General features: G+C 42.6%; 2 protein-coding genes across 2 annotated transcripts; one reads left to right on the top strand and one right to left on the bottom strand.

The window, feature by feature from the left end:
• The first annotated feature begins 276 nt into the window (after positions 1-276).
• On the top strand, positions 277-17156 carry acadvl (acyl-CoA dehydrogenase very long chain). The gene is made up of 21 exons (XM_010754131.3): positions 277-406; positions 615-695; positions 815-866; positions 2586-2657; positions 2938-3010; positions 3114-3178; positions 3270-3404; positions 3501-3645; positions 4088-4217; positions 4311-4436; positions 4529-4727; positions 6454-6558; positions 6972-7058; positions 7394-7456; positions 10325-10426; positions 11980-12077; positions 13778-13850; positions 14015-14087; positions 14326-14398; positions 14595-14670; positions 15648-17156. Exons 2-21 carry the CDS (start codon positions 622-624, stop codon positions 15783-15785), a joined length of 1959 nt encoding a protein of 652 aa, XP_010752433.2. The 5' UTR covers positions 277-406; positions 615-621; the 3' UTR covers positions 15786-17156.
• A 958-nt stretch (positions 17157-18114) lies between these two features.
• zgc:194312 (olfactory receptor 2A25) lies at positions 18115-22635 on the bottom strand. The gene is made up of 2 exons (XM_010754130.3): positions 21532-22635; positions 18115-19061 (listed from the first exon to the last, which is right to left on the bottom strand). The coding sequence occupies exons 1-2, from the start codon at positions 22461-22463 to the stop codon at positions 18926-18928; spliced, it is 1068 nt and encodes a 355-aa protein (XP_010752432.1). The 5' UTR covers positions 22464-22635; the 3' UTR covers positions 18115-18925.
• Between the last annotated feature and the right edge of the window lie 457 nt (positions 22636-23092).

Below are 23092 nucleotides of genomic sequence, written 5' to 3' on the forward strand. Positions count from 1 at the left end.
TGTAGAAATAAAAATGTTATATACAAATATGAGAAAGAACTACAAATGGGGACAAAAGGTGATTTATTTATTGCACGATGTCCTTGGGTGACAGAAAGGCGCCTATGAAATAAAATGTATTATTATTATTATTATATATATGAATATTATATTCAATTCCTACCAATAGATCCTCCTAAATCTTACACACGGGACCTTTAAACAAAAAATAAATGCATCCAAAGGTTTCAGGCCTCAGACCAAACAACTACATTTCCCATGAAGCACCGCGGTGAGAGACAAACGGCATCCGGCCAGCCGGGAGAGCAAAATTCAGGTTAGGCGGTCACAGAGAGAGACAGACCGGCGGGTCGTTTGGAGGAACAGTCGGCTACAACACGGACCTGTCATAATATAACGACCACAGGTATGAAGTGTGAATGTTTAATGAACGCTTGACGTGTTTTCCTGCTTGAATTAAACTAAATTAAATCGTAAAATTACGAACAAATCAGCGTCGCTGTGTAGCGTTAGCTGCTAACTGTTATTTAGCTCTCTCTCTCTGTCTTTGGGGTTGTTTGTTGTATTTGTTTGTTATTTATTTAGCTCATGAATGTTTTTGTCTTTGTTTTTAGAACAAAAATGCTGCTTCGTAAAGTGAGCCAGACCTCCGCCCTGTGCGGGGCTGTCCTCCGGGTCCCCCCCGTGCTGTCCGGGTAAGTAACGTTTAAAGATACTGATTGAAAAATCATGAACCTAAACCTAAACTGTCCTCATGTCCTCTCATGTCCTCTCATGTCCTCTCATGTCCTCTCATGTCTTGTCTGGGCTGCAGAGGTCAGCGTCAGGCCGGGGCTGCTCGTCTGTACGCCAGTCAAGCTGCACAGGTATGACAATAATAACCTGTTTTCTGCATGAATAATGATATTTAATGAGCTTTTTGTCAGATGTGTTGACTGTACACTGTGTGTTTGCTGCCCTTGTTAAATACCGGCTGATATCCCCTCCTCCTCCTCCTCCTCCTCCTCCCCCTGGATGTGGGGGAAAGTTCACCGGTCATGTGACCCAGTCATAAAGGTGTCAGCATGGATGTGGGTGACTCTGCAGTGTTTGTTCTTCATCTATGATACATTAAAGAGTTGTCTCACACGCTTAAATACACATTTTCAGCTCCCGAGTGTCATATCATAGTAACGTGAGAGCCTGTTTGTTGCTCTGCCAGCTTGCATTATGTCACATTCAGTAAATAATCTGATTGTACAGCTCGGCAACGGCTCCTTGTCAATGTGGCGTTCATCAGCTGTTCATATCCGAGTCGTTATTTGACACCAGGAAAAGTAGACAATGTAAACGAGAGCGACTATGTCATGAAGTCGGCCGCTTTGAAACAGCTGCTCCTCGTCCTCGTCTTCAATCAGGAATTCTATTTTTGTGAGTGAGAAACGAATGAAGCGGCTCATCCAAAACTCGGACAAAGAAACTCTATCACGTCGCACTGATTCTGGATTCCTTACATTGGCCGCAGAGTACATTTTTTAGGCTTTATTGGTACTTTTAAAGCCCCGAGAGTTATTTAGCTGATCAAATCCTCTGTCCAGATTTATACATAAAGGTGACCGAGCCTTTGCAGTCAGAGCTCCAGGACTGTGGACCGACCTACCCGACGAGATCAAGGCTGCGAAACTCTGCGTCGACTCTTAGAAATGCACTTTTAAAAAAGAGCCTTTAGTCAATCTATTTATGTTCAATATCACGTTTTATTCAAATTAATTCAACTTTTTGTTATTGTATTTTTATTTTATTGTGTTCTGTGTTATTATAAAGCACTTTGTAACTGTGTTTTGAAATGTGGTATATGATTAAAGTAGGCATCTATAAACATTTAAGCACCAGGTGAAACTGCCTTTATCTTGTAGTATTTTAAGTATTTGTTTCTCATTGAGTTACATTCCTATAAAGAACAATAACGGGTCGATTATTTACCTTTTCCAGCGTGCACACAGGCTGTAATGACTTATTGTTATAAAGAAATATTTTGTCATATTTAGCCCCACTCACGTATTTACTCCCTAATTGGACTTAATTTCATGAACTCTTGATATTACATGTTCACTTATTTATTAGCTGTATAAACAAACACAATGCAACACAACAGCCTTGTTATGAATCGTCATGACGATTTAATACAGGGCTCAATCTCAATACACAGCTGCTTGCTGAAAGTAAGCAGACCGGTGCCATAGATGATGTTGTGTACTGTATGCAGACTACTCCTGCTGCTTGGTGACACAGCTAGATGGATGGATGGACGTGCCCTTGGCAGCACCTCTCACCCATTTGGAGCTCTCCTTTGGGCATCTTACCAAGCGAGTGCTCAGGCTGGAGTTGGAAAAATGTTCCAACTCATAGTTTCTTTGGCTCGTCACACTGGATTCTGATCATTGAACGTATTACCGATGCTGAACAGCCTTCTGTTTATGTTTGTATTTCAGGCTGTGTGTGTGTTTTTTACATCAAATGTCATTAAAGCTTTAATTTCTCACAGAGACTGTGAAAGTTTCCCGTGAATTGATGAACCCGGTCTCTGTTTTGCTTGTTCTCTTTAGGCGGTGTTGGAGAAGCAAGCAGCAGTCGGCAGTGACGCTGCGACTAAAGCAGAAAAGAAAACAGCCGCTGCGGTACGTTAATTCTCTATTATAAACATTGGACATGATGTTTAAGCAGCGTTTCAGTGGTTTAGTTCACACATCTGTAGCATATCATGTGATACATAGTCCTGCCAGTGGTTTCACACTATTTCTCCGGGTGGCAGTGGCACACTAAAAATATATCAATGTGTCACCAGAAGCCTGCAAGCTCGTGATCATGGTTGTTAATATTAATGCAGGAAGCAAAATGTTTAAAAACGCGTAACTGAACGTTCAGCACACAAGCTTAACCATGTTTGACTTTCCACAGGAATCCAAATCATTTGCTGTCAACATTTTCAAGGGACAGGTCCAGACTGCCCAAGTGTTTCCTTACCCCTCAGGTAAATCCAAAGGAGATTATTTTAATATCTGCTTAAAAATATGTCAACATTTATTAATAAGCTCTGCGGGTTTAGTCTAACTTCTGTCTTTTCTGTGCCCTAGTTATGAATGAGGAGCAGGAGCAGTTTCTTCGGGAGCTCGTGGGACCCGTCAGCAAATTCTTCGATGTAATTTCAAACCTCCTTTTCTGGCCTCTTAATTGCTCTTTATCCCTCACATTCACCCCTCACCCTCCATGTCTCTCTTTTCTGTGGGCAGGAGGTGAACGATCCCGCCAAGAACGATAGCTTGGAGAAGGTAGAAGATCACACCATGGAAGGCCTGAAGGAGATGGGTGCCTTTGGCCTGCAGGTGCCAGCTGACCTGTGTGGGCTCGGGCTCACAAACACACAGGTATGACCGCTTGGTCAGATTTATGGATATTTACATATTTGTAAATAGTCTGTAGTCGTTAATGTCTAATGTGATGAAGATCCACCTGTCTTACAGTATGCCCGGCTGGTCGAGATCGTTGGCAGTCATGACCTGGGCGTTGGTATCACTCTGGGTGCCCACCAGTCCATCGGCTTCAAGGGTATTCTGCTTTTTGGGAACGCAGCCCAGAAGGAGAAGTACCTGCCAAAGCTTGCCACAGGTAACGGCAAACATTCTTGTTACATCAAAAGGCCGACCACACAGCTTAAGTCCCTGGTTGTACCATGACCTTCAGGACGCACTGGGGCGGTTTGCAGAGTTTGAAGCAGACTGGTTGAGTGTCTGAGGGTGTGGTTCTTTGCCAGAAAATGGTTGATTGCTCCCTCTTGGTTGGGAATGAGTTGCTGAAGTAGTTTGGGCATCTGATTAGCATCCCTCCTGGGTGGTTTTCTGAGCACGTCCAACCTGTAGGAGACTTTGGGGCAGACCTAAAACTTGCTGGATTTACATATCCAACTTGGCCTTGGAATGTCTTTGGAAAGCCCTGCTTGACCTGCTGCCACCTTGACCCGATCATATAAGCGGAAAAAGAGTTCTTTGTTGCTTTTAGCCTACAAGCATTCATTGTATTGAAGAGGAACATGATGTGTTTGTGCCTCCAGGTGAGCATATAGCCGCCTTCTGCCTAACCGAACCAGCCAGTGGCTCTGATGCCGCCTCCATCAAGACCACGGCGGTTCAGTCCCCGTGCGGGCAGTACTTCACTCTCAATGGAGGCAAGATCTGGATCAGGTGAGGACACTGGTCTTCACCACAAGATGGCAACATTGTACAGCAGTTGTACAGTTTAATGGCAGAAACTCATGCCTCTTTTTTTCTTCTCAGCAATGGAGGTCTGGCCGAGATCTTCACAGTGTTCGCCAAGACTCCCATGAAAGATCCCAAGACGGGGGAGATGAAGGACAAGATCTCTGCCTTCATCGTGGAGAGGAGCTTTGGAGGAGTGACAAAGTGAGCGCACCTTTTTGTACACATCACTGACTGAACTTTGTTACCCTACCCTGATGTTTCATCAAATATCACCCCACCTTTATTACTCTCAGTGGCCCTCCAGAGAAGAAAATGGGCATCAAGGCCTCCAACACAGCCGAGGTCTATTTCGACAACGTTCGCGTGCCCGCCGACTGCGTGCTGGGCGAGGTGGGCGGAGGTTTCAAGGTGGCCATGAATATCTTGAATAATGGGCGCTTTGGCATGGCGGCTGCCCTCTCTGGCACCATGAAAGGAGTCATCACCAAAGCTGTGAGTACTCCCTATCACAGCATCGTTACATAAGACAGGAAGGGCAGTGGTGTGAACGGTGAACAGAAGCTTTACTGATTATTTTGACGCTCTAAAGTGGCTTCCGTTTACAGCTCTATCTCTCTAAATGTGTTGTCGTGGTTCCCATCTGCAGCATTGTGTGTTACACTCACCCTACAGTCGTGTATTTCCATCGTTTGTGGGTTGGTAGGAAATTCCCCTCCTTGTCGTTCACTGTGTTTCTGCTATACAGCTTCTTGCTGAGGTTACTGCTCTAGATTCAAACGTGCTCTGGTCGTGTTTTTTTTTTTCTCGGTGTCTCTAGACTGATAATGTAACCAGATACGTCCTCTGTAATGTCAGCAACAGCTTAGTGCTGTACACGCAATGCTGTTGGATAAATAGTCCAATGTATGACACAGCAGGGATAGATGTACTGATCTGAATGAGTCACTACCCTGTTTAATGGTTCGCATCATCAAAAAAAAAATCAATCATACAGTTGGATTTTTTGTTGTTGGTGCAAACCTGACAAAGTGTGTCATCATCTCTCTTGTCAAAGGAGTGACGCAACTTCCATTGTTGTATTTTAAGGATGTTTAAAAAATGCAAAATATAATGAACAAATGACTCGTCACAATCTCCCAGAGCTGTAGGTGATCGTTTCAAATCGCTTTGTCTTGTCTGAAAGTATCAAACCCTAAAAATATTAAATTTACACTAATTCTCAAACTAGTGCTATTCGACTGTCATGTAGTGGTACTTGGAGGAATCTCTAAAATGCATATCAAACTATTAACAGTTGCATTTCCTGAAATATCTTGTTTCAGTATGAGCCTGATGTTCATTAACTAGTGTGCGCGTCAACCCATGATTAGTTAAAATGTGACGTGAGATAGTAAATGGAGACGAGATGAAGAAGAGAGGATCAGGAGAACCCCTTTAATACAAAATGAGCTCTAGTTCTTGAAGCATTTCTGTTCAGGATTCGACCATAAATGATCTTAAGAGGAATAAACCTTCCTCCTGCGTGAAGTGCCCGTAGCTGATCAGGGTCGGCCTACGCTGCTAAATTTGTCAAGAAATGGTAATAGAGATGAATATTTTCCAAGGTGGTGTGAAAGGTTTGAGAAACACTGACGTAAAACGTTTAAAAGCAGAAAATTATCACTTTTTTTTTAACCTTTGTATACAGTTTATATAACCGAGAATGAAATAGCTAGATTTTCCATCCAGATTAATCATAAAGAGCACGTATCTGTGGCTGAATATTACTTTAAATTGGTTGTTTGTTTCAGAAACAGAAAGGTTGAAATCCAAATCTGTATTTTATTAGAGTGTAAAAAGCATGAACGTTTAAATTACACCTTCATTGTTCCACTTGTTTATAACGACACTGCTTCACCGCAGCATGTTTTTGAGTTTCTAAGTGTAGCTTCTTTCACTTTATTTTTCCACCTTGGTCATGTGGCATTTTCTGTGCAACCAAGAGCGCCTGTGTGGTTACACTGAACTTGGTGCCACCAGTTTGGCAGCATTGCCCGACTTCCTCTTTGTGCACAAACACAGATAATGTCGACAGGGACCACAGAACAGGCTGCAGAAAAGTCTGTTCTGGGGAAATCTAGAGGGTTCACACCTTCACACCTACCCGTCTGTTTGATGTTCCATTGAAAGTGTGAATTAAAGCGTGTGGTCGTGACGGTTGTTATCCTCTCTTCAACAGGTGGATCATGCTGCGAACAGAACGCAGTTTGGGAACAAGATCCACAGCTACGGTGCCATCCAGGAGAAGGTGGCTCGCATGGCGATGCTGCAGTATGTTACAGAGGTTAGGAACAACATGTACCACAGTCTGACAACATTGTAACTTCCTGTTTCAATCATCTCCACTTTCAGTTTGTTTATTTTTGTGACACATGAGCACAAAACGTGTTTAAACCCACAACTACGGAATTTAGGATCTAGAAGTGTGTCTGCACAGAGAAATGGTTTAAACAGCAAAATGAGCTGTTTTTGGAAAGTTATGAAGGTTTATTTATATCCAGATGCTTAACAAGACTCTTTTTAATATCATTTATGCATTTTTACTATTTCAAGCTACATTTCTGAGGCTTTAAAGAGTTTTTAGGTTGTAGCCCACAAAGAGCACAAAGTCCTATTGAATCAAACTGCTTTCAGAGTGTGTTATGTCATGCATGTGTCATATATTCATGCTCATGTTACCTCTTTGTCTGTTTGCAGTCAATGGCCTACATGATCAGCGGCAACATGGACAGCGGAGCGTCCGAATTCCAGATCGAAGCTGCCATCAGCAAGATCTTTGCTTCCGTAAGGACAACGGTTTAATTAGCGTAACATGGATACAGGAGGTGCTGTTTCCCGTGATGCTGACTGACTGCATAATTGTCTGCACCAGCTGCAGTTATGGCAACCAGAGGGATGTTTTTTTAGAAAAATTTCCATTGTTCCTGAATATTTTTTATGTAATGATAATTAGTTACACAAGTTCCGGGGAATTTGGCACCTCATTACATAACATTCATGATGTTCCTTATTCTGTGGAAGACTGTAGATAGAGGAAGTAGTCTGAATAATGTAAAACATTAGATTTTCAGTTCAGCAGAGCAGAATTTCATTTGCATGTTTGTTTGTTTTTGTGACAGGAAGCAGCATGGACGGTGACCGACGAGTGTATTCAGATTATGGGTGGCATGGGTTTCATGAAGGTGAGTGCTCAGTCCACATCCTGTTTTATACCAACCCCGGGTCCACTGAGAAGTGTCTGCGATTCAGATGGTTTAAATGGACGCCAAACTACATCAAAAATAACTCAGTTTAAAGTTCCTCAGAGCCACACATGAACTGATTGTCAGTCTCATAAAATACACTTTGAATTTGGAACCCTGAAGAATAATTAAAATAATAACTGCAACCGTAGTGACCACATTAACATTATGAGGTTAAAGGATTTGGAGGTCGGCAGTATTCACTCTTGTGCAACAATATCGTACAAGTACATACTGCCACTATACTTCTACTACTGCAAAAGAGCAAAAGTTGTGTACGTGTCTGGCAGCGTATGAGTGTGTGTGTGCGTATGCCTTAGTGCATGACAGAATTAATGTGTGCATGAATGTGTATCTTCTTACCGTATGCTCAGCGCTAACAAGCATGAAACGCATGTTGACATTAAAGACAAAGATAAGCTCTGTGAAGAGTCAAGCTAAAAATAGCCTCCATCATACTTCCTGCCCTCAAAAAAAGTACCTCGTTCAGGTGGAACCTCTTTTTGCAAAATACAAACTTTTCTAGGAATCCAGGAACTATTTGAGGAACAAAAACTAGATTCTGACCTAAGGAATGAAATTCCAATTACTTAGTTTTACTCCCTGGTACCAAAACTTCTTCCTCATACAGAATAGCCCGTTTTTACTGCTGGAACTTTTACAAGAACCCAGGAACCATTTTAGAAATGTAAAAATCTCCATTAACGTCACAATGACACAGATCGAAATTGTTCCTTGGTCAAATAGCATTCACAGGAAGCACTTTATATTAATATTTGACCATAAAAAGTACTTCCTTTGGGTATAGAATAACCTGTTTTCACATAGGGAACTTTTCCAGGAACCGATTAACTATTTTAGGAACAATAACAAGGTTTCAACCTAAGAAACGATATTCTAAATCATTCCTTAGTTTACTCCCTTGCACCAAAACTGTTCCTTCTCTGGGTATAAATTAACTTATTGACTGCTGGAACTTTAACAAGAACCCAGGAACCATTTTAGAAATAAAATAAAAAAAACTTGACTATCACCACAATGACCACAATCTAAATAGTTCCTGGGTCAAATAGGCCGTTTTCACAGCAGGATAGTTTCCTGGCTCATGGTCATGCTTTCTGTGTTTTTTTTATTTATTATCTTTTATAACTTCCTCAAAGAAGTACCTCTTTCTGGTCTTACTGGTAAAGATTAACACGTTTTCGTAAAAGAAACGTTTCTAGGAATCGAAGAACTATTTTAGGAGCCCGGGAAACTTGACCCATGTGTCAACCTAAAGATTTTAAATAGTTCCTTAGTTTTACTCCCTCGCACCAAAACTCCACCTCTTCCCTTTTCCCTGCTGGAACTTCTACAAGAACCCCGGAACAATTTTAGAAATTGCACAGCAGCAAGCACTTTATATGAATATTAGGATGGTTTGACCTTAAAGCAAGTAAAAAAACAACAGCTGACAGTTAAAAAGAGAAACTCAACTTTGCCTGTTGATATAATTCAGTAATTTATTAAAGCAGAAGTAAACTACTGGAGGAAAACATGCAGATCCCCGACACTTTGCGGACAGTCATCCTTTTGTTTTTTTCATAACAGAAGCATTTATTCAAACATTAAGGTCAAGAAACGGTGAACTACAAAGAACAAAACAATGGCTCTGTTGTTTAGTGTCTGTTTGCCTGCTCTTCGTGCTTCCCCTACATTACATCATGTACATTAGCAGGCATGCACAATGACAAGCAAACATTTGCGGTGAACTCAGCATATTGACTTATCATCCATCCATTTCATTTATGCATCGACCTACAGGGGTGAGTAGCAAAATATAATAATCTCATCTGTGGTGACATAATCAGCCAGCAGGAAGGGCGCTGTAAGCTACAAACAACCACTACACATCGGTTTAGCTAAGGCAGCACTGTTTCTCAGAACAGTCACGTCCTGCTTGGCATTGTGGCCACGTAGTCACGTACAAGACAAGACAGTACCACAATGAAAACCCCAACAGTGTTCACAAGCCAAGCCGAGGATATGGGGGCGACGTGAAGCGGCGTAAACAATAAGGTTGCTCTGCTTAAAATAAACCAAACAGTAAGACACCTCTCTTCACAGACGTGCTGCTTTACAAGCTTCTTAATGTAATGTAATGTAATGGAAAGTTTGCCCAGTCATGGAGCAGCCCTTTAAATGCGGATGGTTCTGGTACAAGCGCTTACATGAGGTGGACAAAGTAACCTGTTTTCTTTACTGAAAGCCAGATTTGAACACTTTAATCATCACAAACATACATTTATGTCAGGTTGGTGTGTTGCACAGATTATTCTGTAATTTTGCTCACTTCCTTCATGTTTCCAGAAGCTCTTGTGAAATTAGTTGTTGTGTATGAGCTTTCTAAAAGGAAGACGAAGGGGGAAAAACACTGGTACAACACCCTTTGATTAGTTATGCTCGCAATGCACATTTTGACTCAGGGTTTCATTTCAGCAAGGAAGCAAAGTCTGAGGCATGCCGCGTACATTTTCATTTCTGCTCCTCTACCCAGAATCCGTTGTCTGGTCAGCCTGAAATATGAATAGTTACTTTCACGTGCAAAATTCAAAAGCACATAAATGAATATCGACCATCTTGATCGCCGTTTGAAGCTGTTCTTTCTCAATTCGCCACTCATTTCCCCCCATGTTAGTTTCGTTAGAGTGAATTTCAGTGCAGAATATGAGTTATTAATCTTATTATGATTAATGCCACATTATTACAAGAAAATAGGATAGTCTCTCTACTAAGTAGAAGGTCTTCTTTCTGTTTATGTCTCTGCAGGACTCTGGAGTGGAGAGAGTGATGAGAGATCTGCGAATTTTCCGAATCTTCGAGGGCACCAACGACATCCTGAGGCTCTTTGTTGCCCTCAATGGCTTCCAGGTAAAGTCACACCTCGTAGTTTAATTTTTTTCTTTCTCTGGCTCGCTGTGTTGATCTTAAAATGTCAGTGTTGAAAAGCACAGAGAAAGTACAAAGTGTAGAGGGGAAGTGTTCTCTGCATGCCTACTTCTACTTCCTTTGCACAAAATATTGTAACATCTTGTAGGTTTAAAAAAAGATCAAGAAGCAACTTCCTTATCTTGCAGCAAAAGTCAGTTGATCTCTCTTGTTCTTGGTGTGTCCAGTCTGCTGAATTTAGCTTCTTAAGCTGCGAAAAATTATTGATTGAAAGCAGCCCAGTAGGTTGTTGGAAAAAAAACAACACAATCTGGAAACACTGGTAGATATATTGTTGCTATATTGTTTTACAGCTGGGCCTGTAGGATGTTTCTCTAATTAATCTTTTAAAGTTTATTCTTAAACTCAAAATTCTTTGAGAATAGAAGATATATAAACTATTTCTTAAAGGCGTTAACTTGTCGGTCTAGATGAATGACCGTATAAAGAGTGGACAGCATACGTGTGGCGTCACTGTAGGTTTGTGAAGAGCCGCTCAAAATCTGTAACTCTGGCCACCTGGCTGCTCAAACAAGCCATCTGTAACGGCACCAATCTGTCAGTCAAAGCAGCCACACTGTTATTTACGTATAACTTTAAACTGGGGATTTCCACCGGGTCCGGTTGCGCTGCGGTTTTGCTCCATCCTCTGTCCGGCGTCAATCCCCACTCGGATAATCCTGTATGTACACAATTTAGCAATGGCTCCGTCAGAAATAGAAATGCTGGGGCTGTCGGTAGTGTAGTGGGTTAAGCGGCCGCCCCGTGTGTAGAGGCTATAGTCCTCGCTGCAGCTGGCCCCGGTTCGAATCCCGCAACGGACGGCCAATTTACTGCGTGTCACACCCCCTCTCTCTGCCCCCTGCTTCCTGTCTATCTTCAGCTGTGCTATCAAAAAATAATCTTAAAAAAAAGAAATAGAAATGCTATGGATTGATAGCGCTGCAACGTGGAGAGACGCTGCTGGGACGCTGCTGAGACGTGCCACAGCGAGCCGGTGGGGATGCTTTCATTGATTAGAGCGTCAGCGTGCTGACGTCCCCGCTGGAAATTAGGCCTAAGTCTTAATATAATTAAATGGAAGTAGACTTTAAAACAGATTCATAAAACGGTTGATAAATCCTGCTCCAGTACACAGCATGTTGTAAACCATTGACAACCATTAAATGTCTCACCCCAGATTTATTTATAATTGTGAAAATTGAGAATATCCTGAGTCAGGCACCGGGAGTTTTGGTGAAAAATTCTTGTTCTACCACATCCGATATTTATGACTAAACCAGCCACAATCAGAAACAAGTTTAGGTCAGCGAGATGAGCAGTCAAAACTTCAAAACTATCTGCTTAATCAGGACTGTGAGTGTGCAGATATTGTCTCTGATACAAATGCTGCTGAAGTCAGAAATCTCTGACTGACTGACTGAATATTGTGTTCATGCAGTATCAGAAGCCGACAGCAGTCTTTTTTGTTACTGATCAATCATGTGTCCCTCCAGAATGCTGGTAACCAGTTAAAGAGCTTGCAGAAGGCCCTGAAGAACCCCATCGGTAATGCCGGGCTGCTCGCAGGAGAACTCACCAAGAGGGCCAAAAGGTTGCATCACACACAGACACACAGAAACACAGAAACACCCACGCCGTCTATCTCCTCTTGTCTGAGGAACAGGAAGTGTTTGACTGCTGAGCTTCCTATGCATTAAAGCAATATCACAAGAGGGGGAGTGCTGTCGTACAAAACATCAACGTGGCCAAACACGAAACTAAGAAATCAGGTAGTCACGATGGTAACAGACAAAAAAACTTGACATGTGACGCCCTTTATCTCATGTTTCTACATAATGATGCAGTTTATTTCGTCCTTCATTAAATCAGTTTCCAGTTGGAGCTGAAACCTGAGTATACACCTCAGGTGAACATCAAGTATTACCCTTTTCCTACTCTGACAGTTATCCAACGTGCCCACTCACTGGCGAACACTGACAGCTACCATCTGACACTGGACTACAATTAGCAAACAGGCTGACAGATTACAGCCAGCCTTAATGATTTAACATTACAACTGGACTTCACTGAGGAATACTGTAAAACCTCAGGCTGTGTGAGGAGCTGTACACACAACAGTCCGTTCATACGGATCGGTCTTCCGTTCGTTTTGTCACGTTTACATCGGCCACAAGAGGGCTACAGCGCTGCACTAGTGAATGAACAAAATGACTGAAGAGATCTGAGTCTGTTAAAAGACTCAAACTTCCCAACACTATTAGCTCTCAGTGACAAACAACTTACGGTCCATCCGTTAAAAAAAAAAACAACCTCCCCTCCTCCCTCTCTGTGGATGGCCTGCAGCTTCATAAACACTGACTTCCTCCTTGTTGGTGCAAACTGTGTTCTGGCAGAACAAATCGATGGTTCCCTATATTCATCATATGCTATAAATATATTATACATTTATTTCCTCTTTCACTAAACTGAAGTGGGTAAAAAATGGATTCCACATGACCGCCACACGATTTCCTGCTCGCTTCACTTGACTGAAAACGTCTTAACAGCAGTTTAGTCAGTGCTTTCAGGCAGACTCTGGTTACAGTGCAGACAAAAGGCTCGACCCACTAATGCACGACAGTTTGTCCTAATGTTTCCTGATGTGTCCACTTTGTCCTCGCCACTGACTACAATTGTTTTCTACCTTCTTTAACTTATCCTTTTAATTGAGGATAAGATCAGATCGACTTCATTCATCCCACAGCAGCTCATACACACAAGGTGGCTGTCCTGTTCGTTCGTGACGCTACACTCTCCACACTCCCTCTGTATCCCCGTCTTCTCCTTCTCACTTCAGCGCGGATCTCTGGTCTTTCCGCAAAGAGTATGCTGAAGCGCTAACACCTGTTCTCGAGAGTAAACGAGAGAGCTGTGGCTTTTTTTTTTCAATGGGCCACCTGGTGTATCATGAAGTATGAAAAAAGGCAAATCACTAAGCTCTGTATTAAGTCGATGTTTGCACAAAGCTGATAGAGATCAGTGGCGAGCTACTGTAACTGTAGTAGTCAGAGCCGTGATATACTCTACAGCTTTACAGATCTATGAACTGAACATGTGGTTTGATCTCAGAGAGAACAGATTTAATGAATGTGGGCAGCAAGACGATCAGACAGATGCACTTCAGTTTATAACAGTGTGATCGGCTCCATATCATATCAAGTCTGCTTTTCAACACATATAGAAAATGTTTTGTCTGTGCTTCCTCGCTCACGTCGATGTAACGACTGTCTTCTTCTTCTGTTGTTCTCGTAGGAAGGCCGGTTTGAGCACAGGTCTGACGCTGCAGGGAACTGTTCATCCTGAGCTGGCACAGAGCGGTGAACTGGTACATTTTCCATTCACAACCTTTATTTAAGCTTCGAGTGGGCGGCCGAGAGACTGTTTGATACTTTTGTTTTCGCTAATCGCATCGGATGTGATTTTTACGTCTTAAATTACTAATTTACGCATCAGTCTTCAAGCTGACCGTTTTTTATTTCTGATTTCTAGACCGTTAAAGCCATCGAGCAGTTCGGAGCGGTTGTTGAGGAGCTGCTGATCAAACACGGCAAGAAGATCATCGGTAAGTGTGTGAAGATGAGAGAAAGCCCTGTGGGTGTTTGGATAAAAATCCCCAGCGGGTACAGTTAGGGTGTTTCGGCTGTAGGTGGAGTGAATCGAGGCGCTCCAGCCAATTGCAACTAATTTGCTTACACAGAAGTGCTGCGATCGTATCTAAAGCTTGAGCCTCTTATCTCTCACTTTGTTTGTTTTGTCACCTGTAATAAGTCAATTCAACAAAAAAAGCTTTCCTGTTGCAGATGAACAGTTCGTCCTGAAGAGAGTTGCAGACAGTGCAATTGATCTCTACGCCATGGTGGTTGTCCTGTCGAGGTACGCCAACCGTCAGACGAGAAGAGAAACACCGACACGTTCCGTCTTTGCCTTTTTTTTTTTTACCAACTGCTGTCTCGGTTTCCGTCTCTTTCTCCACACGCCCACTCACTTTCATTCCATATGCACACATACATACGTACTCCTACATACCTTTTTTCTTTTTTTAAAAAGGCCTTTTTTCCCCTCTCTGCAGGGCTTCACGCTCTCTGAGTCAGGGCGGCACCTCAGCTCAGCATGAGAAGATGCTGTGTGAGACCTGGTGCATGGAGGTAAGACCCTCATCAGAGCCCGAAACACAAAACAAAACAACGCTTTGATGAGATTACATCTTATAGTGAAGATAAATGTAATAAAAAATCAGTTTGAGGTGTCTCCTCAGTGTCTGATGCATGTAATTATTTGAAGTAGGATGGAAAATAACCCACTAATGGATAAGAAAGTGAAATAAAATGACAGAAAGCTCATTATTAATATGTATAAAAATCACATACTGATACTCTACATCCTCCTGTTTACAAGGAGGGAAGGTTCAATCAATAATAATGTTGATATATTGGAGGGAGAGTTATATTCCATAGCTTAAACTGACCTGCTTTCACAGAAATCAATCATTGCTGGCATCAAAAAGATAAAAATTACCTTTTAATTACATCTTTATCAATAGCTTCATGTGTGACTTTTAAATACTGAATATTTAACGGTAAAGTTCAAACATTTCGGGAAATACAGTGACCTTCTCGCTGAGAGTTAGACGAGACGTCTGCCTTAGAAACTGTTTCACAGATGCTGTTTGGAGTTCCTGTTGTCACCTGTGTTACCTACGACCTAGATCTTCTTCACACGTTTGGTTTCGGTTCGTCAAACAAGGAACAACACGATAATTAGTGAGCAGATGCAAGCTTCCAGTCTTTATGCCAAGCTACGATAAACGGCTGCTAGAGAGGCGTCAGTTTTCTCATCTAACTCTGGCATATTTCCCAAAATGTCAATTTTTAAAGGTCCAGTGTGTCAAATTTAAGAGGCTCTATTTATATAACAAGGCCACTAAATCCTACACACTGGAGCTAGACGACAGGCTACTGCTTGAGTCTGTAAAGTGCATGATTTTCTCAGTCTGGTTTGGCGTCCTGAATATTCAGCCAGCACGGCTCACTATGTTTCTTTATCAGCTGCCAAAAGCATCCTGATGAATTCTGCAGCAGATCAATATTAAAGATTTTAACTTCCCGTTCCCTCCTGTCCTCAGGCTCATCAGAGAGTCATGCAGGACGTCCAGGCTCTGCGCTCCAGCGAGTCCCGACAGCTCTTCAAGAACATGCGTGCCATTTCTACTGCTGTGGTGGAGAACGGAGCCGTGGTCGCTCCTCATCCTCTGGGTTTCTAAACACACCGCATCTTCACATCCGTTTGGGTTTTTTTTTTTCCCACTCTTCCGCACCTCGAACCAGGTTCTGGATCATGAATGCCAAGTTCAGAGACTTTATCAGCTTTATCGCCGTCATCACGCGTCAATGCTCTTCTGAGCAATCGAGCTTTCAGGTAGTGGGTTGTATTTTGCTGCCCGGAGCTGAATGATCAATCGACACAGTGTTCTATCTCACATATTTATTTAATTCTCACTCAAAAACCTCGACTTCTGGAGGTCAACTTGAGCTGGAATATCACGGTATTTCTACGAATCATTCAGCCCGAGTACGACCTGCATCTAAACCAGGCGATGACTGAATGTCTCGAACGTGTGCGTGGAGACGATTGATCAACCTCATCATTTAACTGCTTGAAGCATTAAGTTCTAGTTTTATTTTTGAACAATATCATACATCAATGCAACTTTGAGATAGCAGGCCAGTTGACAGGAAACTAACTTAGAAGATATTTTAAGTGATTTACGAACAAAGGTGTTTAAAATAGTTGTACGCAGAGTAAGATTGTGTTCAGATGTATGTAACGGTGTGGTGTTTATGTGCTTTAACGCCGCTCTGCGTGTCCGTTAAATGTTAACATCAGGTACAAAAACCTTTTTGCCTTACAAACCGGTCCACAGATGCTGTTTGCAGTTCCTCCTCTAACACAGAGGACGCAGGTCGCCTTTTCTTCTACTATCAAAGTGCAGTGGTTTTATTTTCTCAGCTCAGTGTAGCAGGCGTCATTAACTGTAATTGTAGAAAGTTAACCATCGAGTCTGCATACCTGGTTTTTAAAGGGATTTTTAAGAAATAGTTTCTCGTACAATAAATGCCGCATCAGCTCGTGTTAAAGTGTCCATAAAACTTAAATTAGATCTGCACGTTCTTTCCTTCCCATGAACTTGTTTTGATGACAAACAAAGCTACCGATGCTGATGATGATGCTTTTTCTGGTCGGGAATCTGTTGTCTAAACAGATATGATCACACGCGTTCAAAAAGATCATGATGTTTAAAAAATACGTCCGATGAAGGTACCAGATGATTGTCTCAGCTGTTTCGGTGGCAGTTTGTGCAGATGTACTTTGTAGCTTTATGGTTTAAGCAGCACACTAAAAATAAATAATGATCTGTACGCTTACTCTGTCAGTTTATCTGTCTTTAATTGTACCTTTGGTTTGGCCTTCACCTCAATACAAATGTTCTCTGTAAAATATTTTCTGTGAATGTCTCTTTCAACAAGCCAAACTAGTGATTTCTTTTTGTTTTTTTATGGTGTCTTCTTGTAAAAGATTTTGTTACCACGAGAGAGAAAATTAAATATTGAAGCTCAGCAGAAACAAGAAAAAACCCCTTCGAAGCAATATTTTACCCGCCACACTCACTTCCTATTTCTGTTGTATTCAGAACAGCCTGCTTTCACTTCTGTAGCCGAGGCTCTTCCAGGGTAAAAAACATTGTACAGGAATGCCAGTAAGTGCATTGCCACCAGATGGTTGCTGGTGTGAACTGTAGGTTCTGCTGCTGCTGCAAGATGAAAACAGGAACCTCTTCCTGCCTTCAGATACCTGACTGACTTGACAAGTGTTAGTTCTGTGGGTGTGAGACGGAGAGACCGAGCCAGTGCCAGCGCTTCACGCGCCCCTGTGGTTGAAGCGTTGAGAATTTCCCCGGTATGCCTCCATCCCGCTGACTCAGAAACCAACTGACGAGCTCATTGGCAAAATGTGCCAGAAGTCTTTTTAATCAAACAAAAAAAAAATTTCTCCGTTAGCTCAAAGTCGTGCTAATTTGCCTTGCAAATTTCTGGCAAGTATGTTTAACTTACTAACCTATAAGATCAATCTGAATTCACCTTAAAACCTGTGCTGAGAAATTAAATTGTTTCGCCCAACATGATACCTTTCTGTAATACTCAAGTATCTGTTTGGGACAGCACATCTTATCCCTGATTTAGGCCTCATTCTGTCCTTTATTCTGCCTTCCATTTTCATATTGCTGTTACTGTGTTACCGATTTAAGGTTTTAAAAGTCTGTCCGCATTTCCTCACTGTCACAACAACCCCCTCTTTTGCCGCCTTCCTTGCATCTCCGGTCATGTACCACTGATTAATAATCAGCTGGTTTCAATCAGGATCGGCCTCAGACAGAGGCTGAGAAAACAAGGCTGAGTTCAGTGTCAGGTTGTGTTTGGTTTGTGAGTCAACACACACACAAAGGAGTTGGGAACCACACATGTAGAGCGTCTTTATAAGCAATCACCCAAAATCGTGCTCTCTACCGAATGGGATAAAATAAAAACAAGCTAATTAATACATAATATTAACACGTTTTATTAATTATGTTGTAATAGTACATCACATTCTTGTTTCCATCACAGGTTTGTGCAATATCTTAGCTTTGATGCTCACCACAGAGGAGAAGCAACTTTTGATGATGTGTTTTCACAGCTAGGGCTCAGCAAAAACTTCTGTTTTCACCCATCAAGTGATAAAATAGACCCTGTATCAGTAACGTAACAATGCCTCTGCTTAAGTACAGATTGTCAGCACTCTTTCCATCACTGGAGTTGATACTCAAAACACTTTGGCCATTCATCCGCCCCATGGTCAATATGACGGATAGGACAGATATGAGGGATTTCATGGATTTCATCATCTAATCCTTGGAAGTGAATCAGATTTCTTACTGTCAGTTCCCTCCCACTGTTTAATTTCCAAGGTGCTGCACAAGTTTTAATATCCACCAAATCACATGGAAACAATGTTCACCAGATGATATGCTTAATCCTCCATCCCAGTTATTTTAATCCCAAATGATGCAGGGCTAAGGGAACAGACGTGAACTTTGTGGCCCGAAACTCCCTGGAACAGCCAGGAAAATTTACAACACGAGAACTTCTCCTTAAACCATAAAGTCTTCTGCTGTCGTCCGCTGAGCATTTCCAGCGCTCAGAAATAGAGCAAGGACGATGATTCACATCCAGCGTTCCTTATAGATCTGGATTATTATGTCCAAGGCGGTTCCTTTAGTTCCTTAAAGGTCTTTAATGTCACCGGCCGGTTTTCCAAATGTTGCTCTGGCAGTCGGGATCCCGACATTGACCTGTTTTTTCCCCATCAGGCATTGTCCCTGTCGCCTTGACATGAGTCTAAGCCATGTGAGGAACTCGTGACTGATATTGGGCTTGTTTCCTCCTCTGGGACTTGTTGGGCCTCTAAGGAGATGATCGTCTGGGCTGTCATCGTTCGCTCCCTGAGGGGGAAACATAGAGTCAAAAAAAGCGCCTGAAATAACACTAAAGGTTCAGCTATGAGCACATGTGCTCCATATATGGTGCTGTGGTGAAGTCTGAAGCGTGATTAAAATTTCCAAAATGCCTTAAAATGTGTGGTTCCACTGCGAAAATGACTTATTTAGTCATTTAGTCCTCGTAGTAGCTGTAGTCATTGTAGTATCAAACCTTGCATATGCAAATCAACTCGCCTCACACGTGTCTTACCATCAAGTGTCTTCATCTTGGTATTAATCACCCTTCTTCAAAGAATTTTTCATTTTGGTGGTTCGTTTTTTGCTTTTTTTTTTTGTTCAGAAACTGTTTTTATTATTTTTAGTAAAGGACATTTAAGATAAATCTGATCAGACATAGTTGTGACCAAGTTTATGGCACGTGAACTCTAAGGGAGGGAGTGCTTTTACTTTAAGATATATATTTTTTTGGCCTTTTTCAAGCTTTATTTTTTGATAGAGACGGCTGAAGAGTGACAGGAATGTGAGGAGAGAGAGATGGGGAATGACGTGCAGCAGGTCGAACCCAAGGCCGCTGCTGAGCGTTCGTACATGGGGCGGATGCACCAACATCTGACCTAATCGACACCCCTTTTACTTAAAAGTTTATGTATTTTCTAGTAGTGAAGTGCTTTAGTTAGCAGCCTAAAGACTGGAAACAGGGATACAACTGGCCTGTTTCTGTCAAAATCAGACGCCGCACTGAAGAGTCATCTCCTGTATCTGTGTCACGTAGGTTTAGCCACTTTTAGGTAACCAGAAGCAGCTTCTGAGTCTGTTCACTCCAAGTGAAACCTCTGTGGCTGTGAAGTGAAGCCTGTCTGCTAAGTGCAGTTCCTCAAACGTCCGCTTGAGGCTGGCTACAGAACGAGTCAGTCTCCATAAGTCCCCATGTTAAAACTTCACAGCAGAAATAAACATGTTTACAGCCTGGTACAAAAAACTGTTTTGGTCTCTATAGCTAATTTCCCCGTTCATGACAACTGTACTGAGGGTGAATTTTTATAGAACTCACCCATTTGAATTATATTAAGGCTTAAAGTTATGCATAATAATGGTGTGGTTGCTTTGATTGACAGGTAGGTGTCTTTACAGGTGGCTTGTTTGAGCAACCAGGCATTATTTAGGCCGCCTCAGATCCGCCAATGATCCACATTTTAGCCGGGTAGCCATGGAAATAAATATTTGACTACCACAGCCACATGACGTTCAGACAAATCAGGCCAAGTTGAAGTTTGTCTCAGCTACAGCACTGCTCTCAGATATCGTTTCTCTATTAGAGCTTCACCGAACATGATCTATAACGCCCTAGATTAAAACTTTAATAACTTTCTGAACCATCTCTCGAACAATCCGGTCTGCTCTCATCCATCATGACATAGGGAGATGCAGGAGAGGAGACAATGACTCATTTGGAGACAGGAGGTCAGGAGGTCATTTCACAACCACCCGTAAAACCACAACTAATTGTTTTTTACATGTTGTCTATTGAACAGATCAACATGCGGATTTGTGAGTTTTATACATGCTGATAGATTTTCTTTGGACAGAGCCAGGCTGTGCTAAACTAACCACAGACTGGTGGTCGTGTATTTCCGTAAATGTCTACGTGTATTTTTCACATGTTTTTTGACCGGAAAGTTTCAGTTTCTCTATAAAAGAGAGCGTGTGTTTGTGTTACAAACAAAACAGATGTGGAGGTTTATTAGCCCTCATGTTGTTTGTGTGGTTTACTGCTTATTGTCTGTAAGCAAAAAAGGTGTTGAGGTGTGATGAGCTGATTCTTGTGTGGACTGTTTTTTTCCCCCCACACTGTATTTAGACATTTCACGTGACTTCACGTGTGGAAATTTCTGTTATTTTGTCCACTGGTAGTAGATTTACATACCTAAATCTGCAGAAGATCATGTGATTCTGACCTCTGACCCCCCTTTCCAGTGGAGAAAACACAATAAAGTGCCCTTTAGGTGCCTTTCTAGAGAAAAAATGCTCTCTGGAGTGCCCAAAATGTGCCCAAGTGCCAACTCAACCTTGTAGTCTGAAGTGTCCATGTGACAGTGTTTACTTTGGGTGTTGAAATTTTAAGTTAATTGTTAATTTAATAGTTATTTTGTTCACTTGCAGTAGATCCACATACCTAAATCTGCAGAAGAGCATGCGATTTGAAACTTTCTGATCAGTTTTAATGGTTAATAAATGACTTAATGCTGTTTCAGTCATCATATTAACTATGCAAACTTCATTAATTATATCCTATATTACCATATTGGGCATTATTGACTAATTAATTAACTATTAGACAGTCACAAGCCAAAGGTTTTTCTTATTAATAAGTCATTAATTACAACTTTTAGACTCTTTATGTATTGATGGGTGTGTTAGGAGAAAATGGCGCATTGATATCTGTTTGGAAACGTGAGTTTCTATCGGGACATACCGTGTTTTGTGGTGGGTGTGTGCCCAATCGACTCCCACAGTCCATCCGAGGACACCCTTCAAGTATCGGGAAAAGCAGGGGAACCTGTGACTCAAATGCTCCATGAGTTCCTCTTTGCGCAGGCCGTAAATAATCGGTGCAACGCATTGCGCCAAGCTGAAGAAAGCAAAGCTGACCACGGCTGACAGCTCTTTGGTCTCCTTCTGAACCAGGTTCCGTTTGTATAATATCGTCAGCACAAAGTTCACAAAGTTTGGGAGGATGAACACCGCCAGCTGGCTCCCGTGCAGGGCGATTGTCCTGCAACCGGTCCGGTTGCGCCGGTTCAGCACCCCTAACCGGCGTCCCTCCACCAGTATCCTTACATAGCTGTACAGGATGAGCAGCGTGCACGAACCGATGAACAGCACTTTCTGCAGCTCGCCTTTCCTCAGCTGCTCCGGCCCGCACTGCCCGTTATAGTCGACGCCGGAGGTTTCCGGGCGAAAGAGTAAGCTGAGGGGGATGACCAAAGCAATGAGCCATGTGAGCACCCCTACCAACCAGGGCCAGAGACCCGAGGTGCATTTGGAGGTGGAGCGCATCGGGTGGCACACGGCGCAGTAGCGGTCCAAAGCCATCACCGTGAGCGTCAGGAGGATGTTGGAGGCGCTACTGATCAAGATGCTGATCATGGCCAGGCACGCAGAGCGACCAGGTCGTGCTTGCCGGTGGATCTGATACTGGAAGATGCTGTTCATGCCCAGGTACACCAGGGCGGACAGCAGCAGGTGGAAGATGAGCACGAAGCGGGCATGACTCCGGAGCTGCTTTACGCGTACTATGGTCCAGTTGATGATGAGGTTGAAGAAGAGCAACACCGAGAAGGACACGGTGGACACGTAAAAACGCACGCAGGTGTACTCCCTACTGGTGGTGTTGTTTGCTGACATTATTCCTCAGCTGGGTTTGGATGGATTCACAGGATGATGAGGATGATGATGCAAGAGAAAGTTTGTCCGCCGCATGATCCTCTCTCATTGCTGCCTCGCTGAAGACTGACTGAGACTGATCAACAGTCACTTCTCTCTTTCTCTTTCTCTCTCTCTCCTCCCTCACAAAATCACAGTGCTTGATGGCTGTTTTATGTTACACATTGCTGCCACCTTCTGCTGTGCGTCGGTGGTGGAAATGGCCAAACCTCAGCAATGTTGAAGCTCAATGAGGCAAGCTGAGTCTGAGCTGTCATGCAATGGTCACTGTAAATGGAATAAACCTCAGCTATTTGATGTGAGTAAACTTCTAGGGTGCTCTCCCAGTGGAGAAAACGCAATAAAATGTCCTTTATGTGCACTTCCATTGGAGAAAACTAGATAAAACAGTGGGGAAATGTGATAAAGTCCCCACGAGGTGAGCCTCTCATGGCGAAAATGCAATAAATTGTCCTCCAGGGTGCTTTTCCAGTGGAGAAAACGTAGTAAAACGCCCTTTAGTGTGCCCTTCTAGTGGAGAAAACATGATAAAGTTCCCTCCCGGATGCCTTTCTAGTGGAGAAAATCCAATAAAGTGCCCTCTAGGGTTC

The sequence above is a fragment of the Larimichthys crocea genome, chromosome XIV (genome assembly GCF_000972845.2).
Source record: "Larimichthys crocea isolate SSNF chromosome XIV, L_crocea_2.0, whole genome shotgun sequence".
NCBI classification, from domain to species: Eukaryota; Metazoa; Chordata; class Actinopteri; family Sciaenidae; genus Larimichthys; species Larimichthys crocea.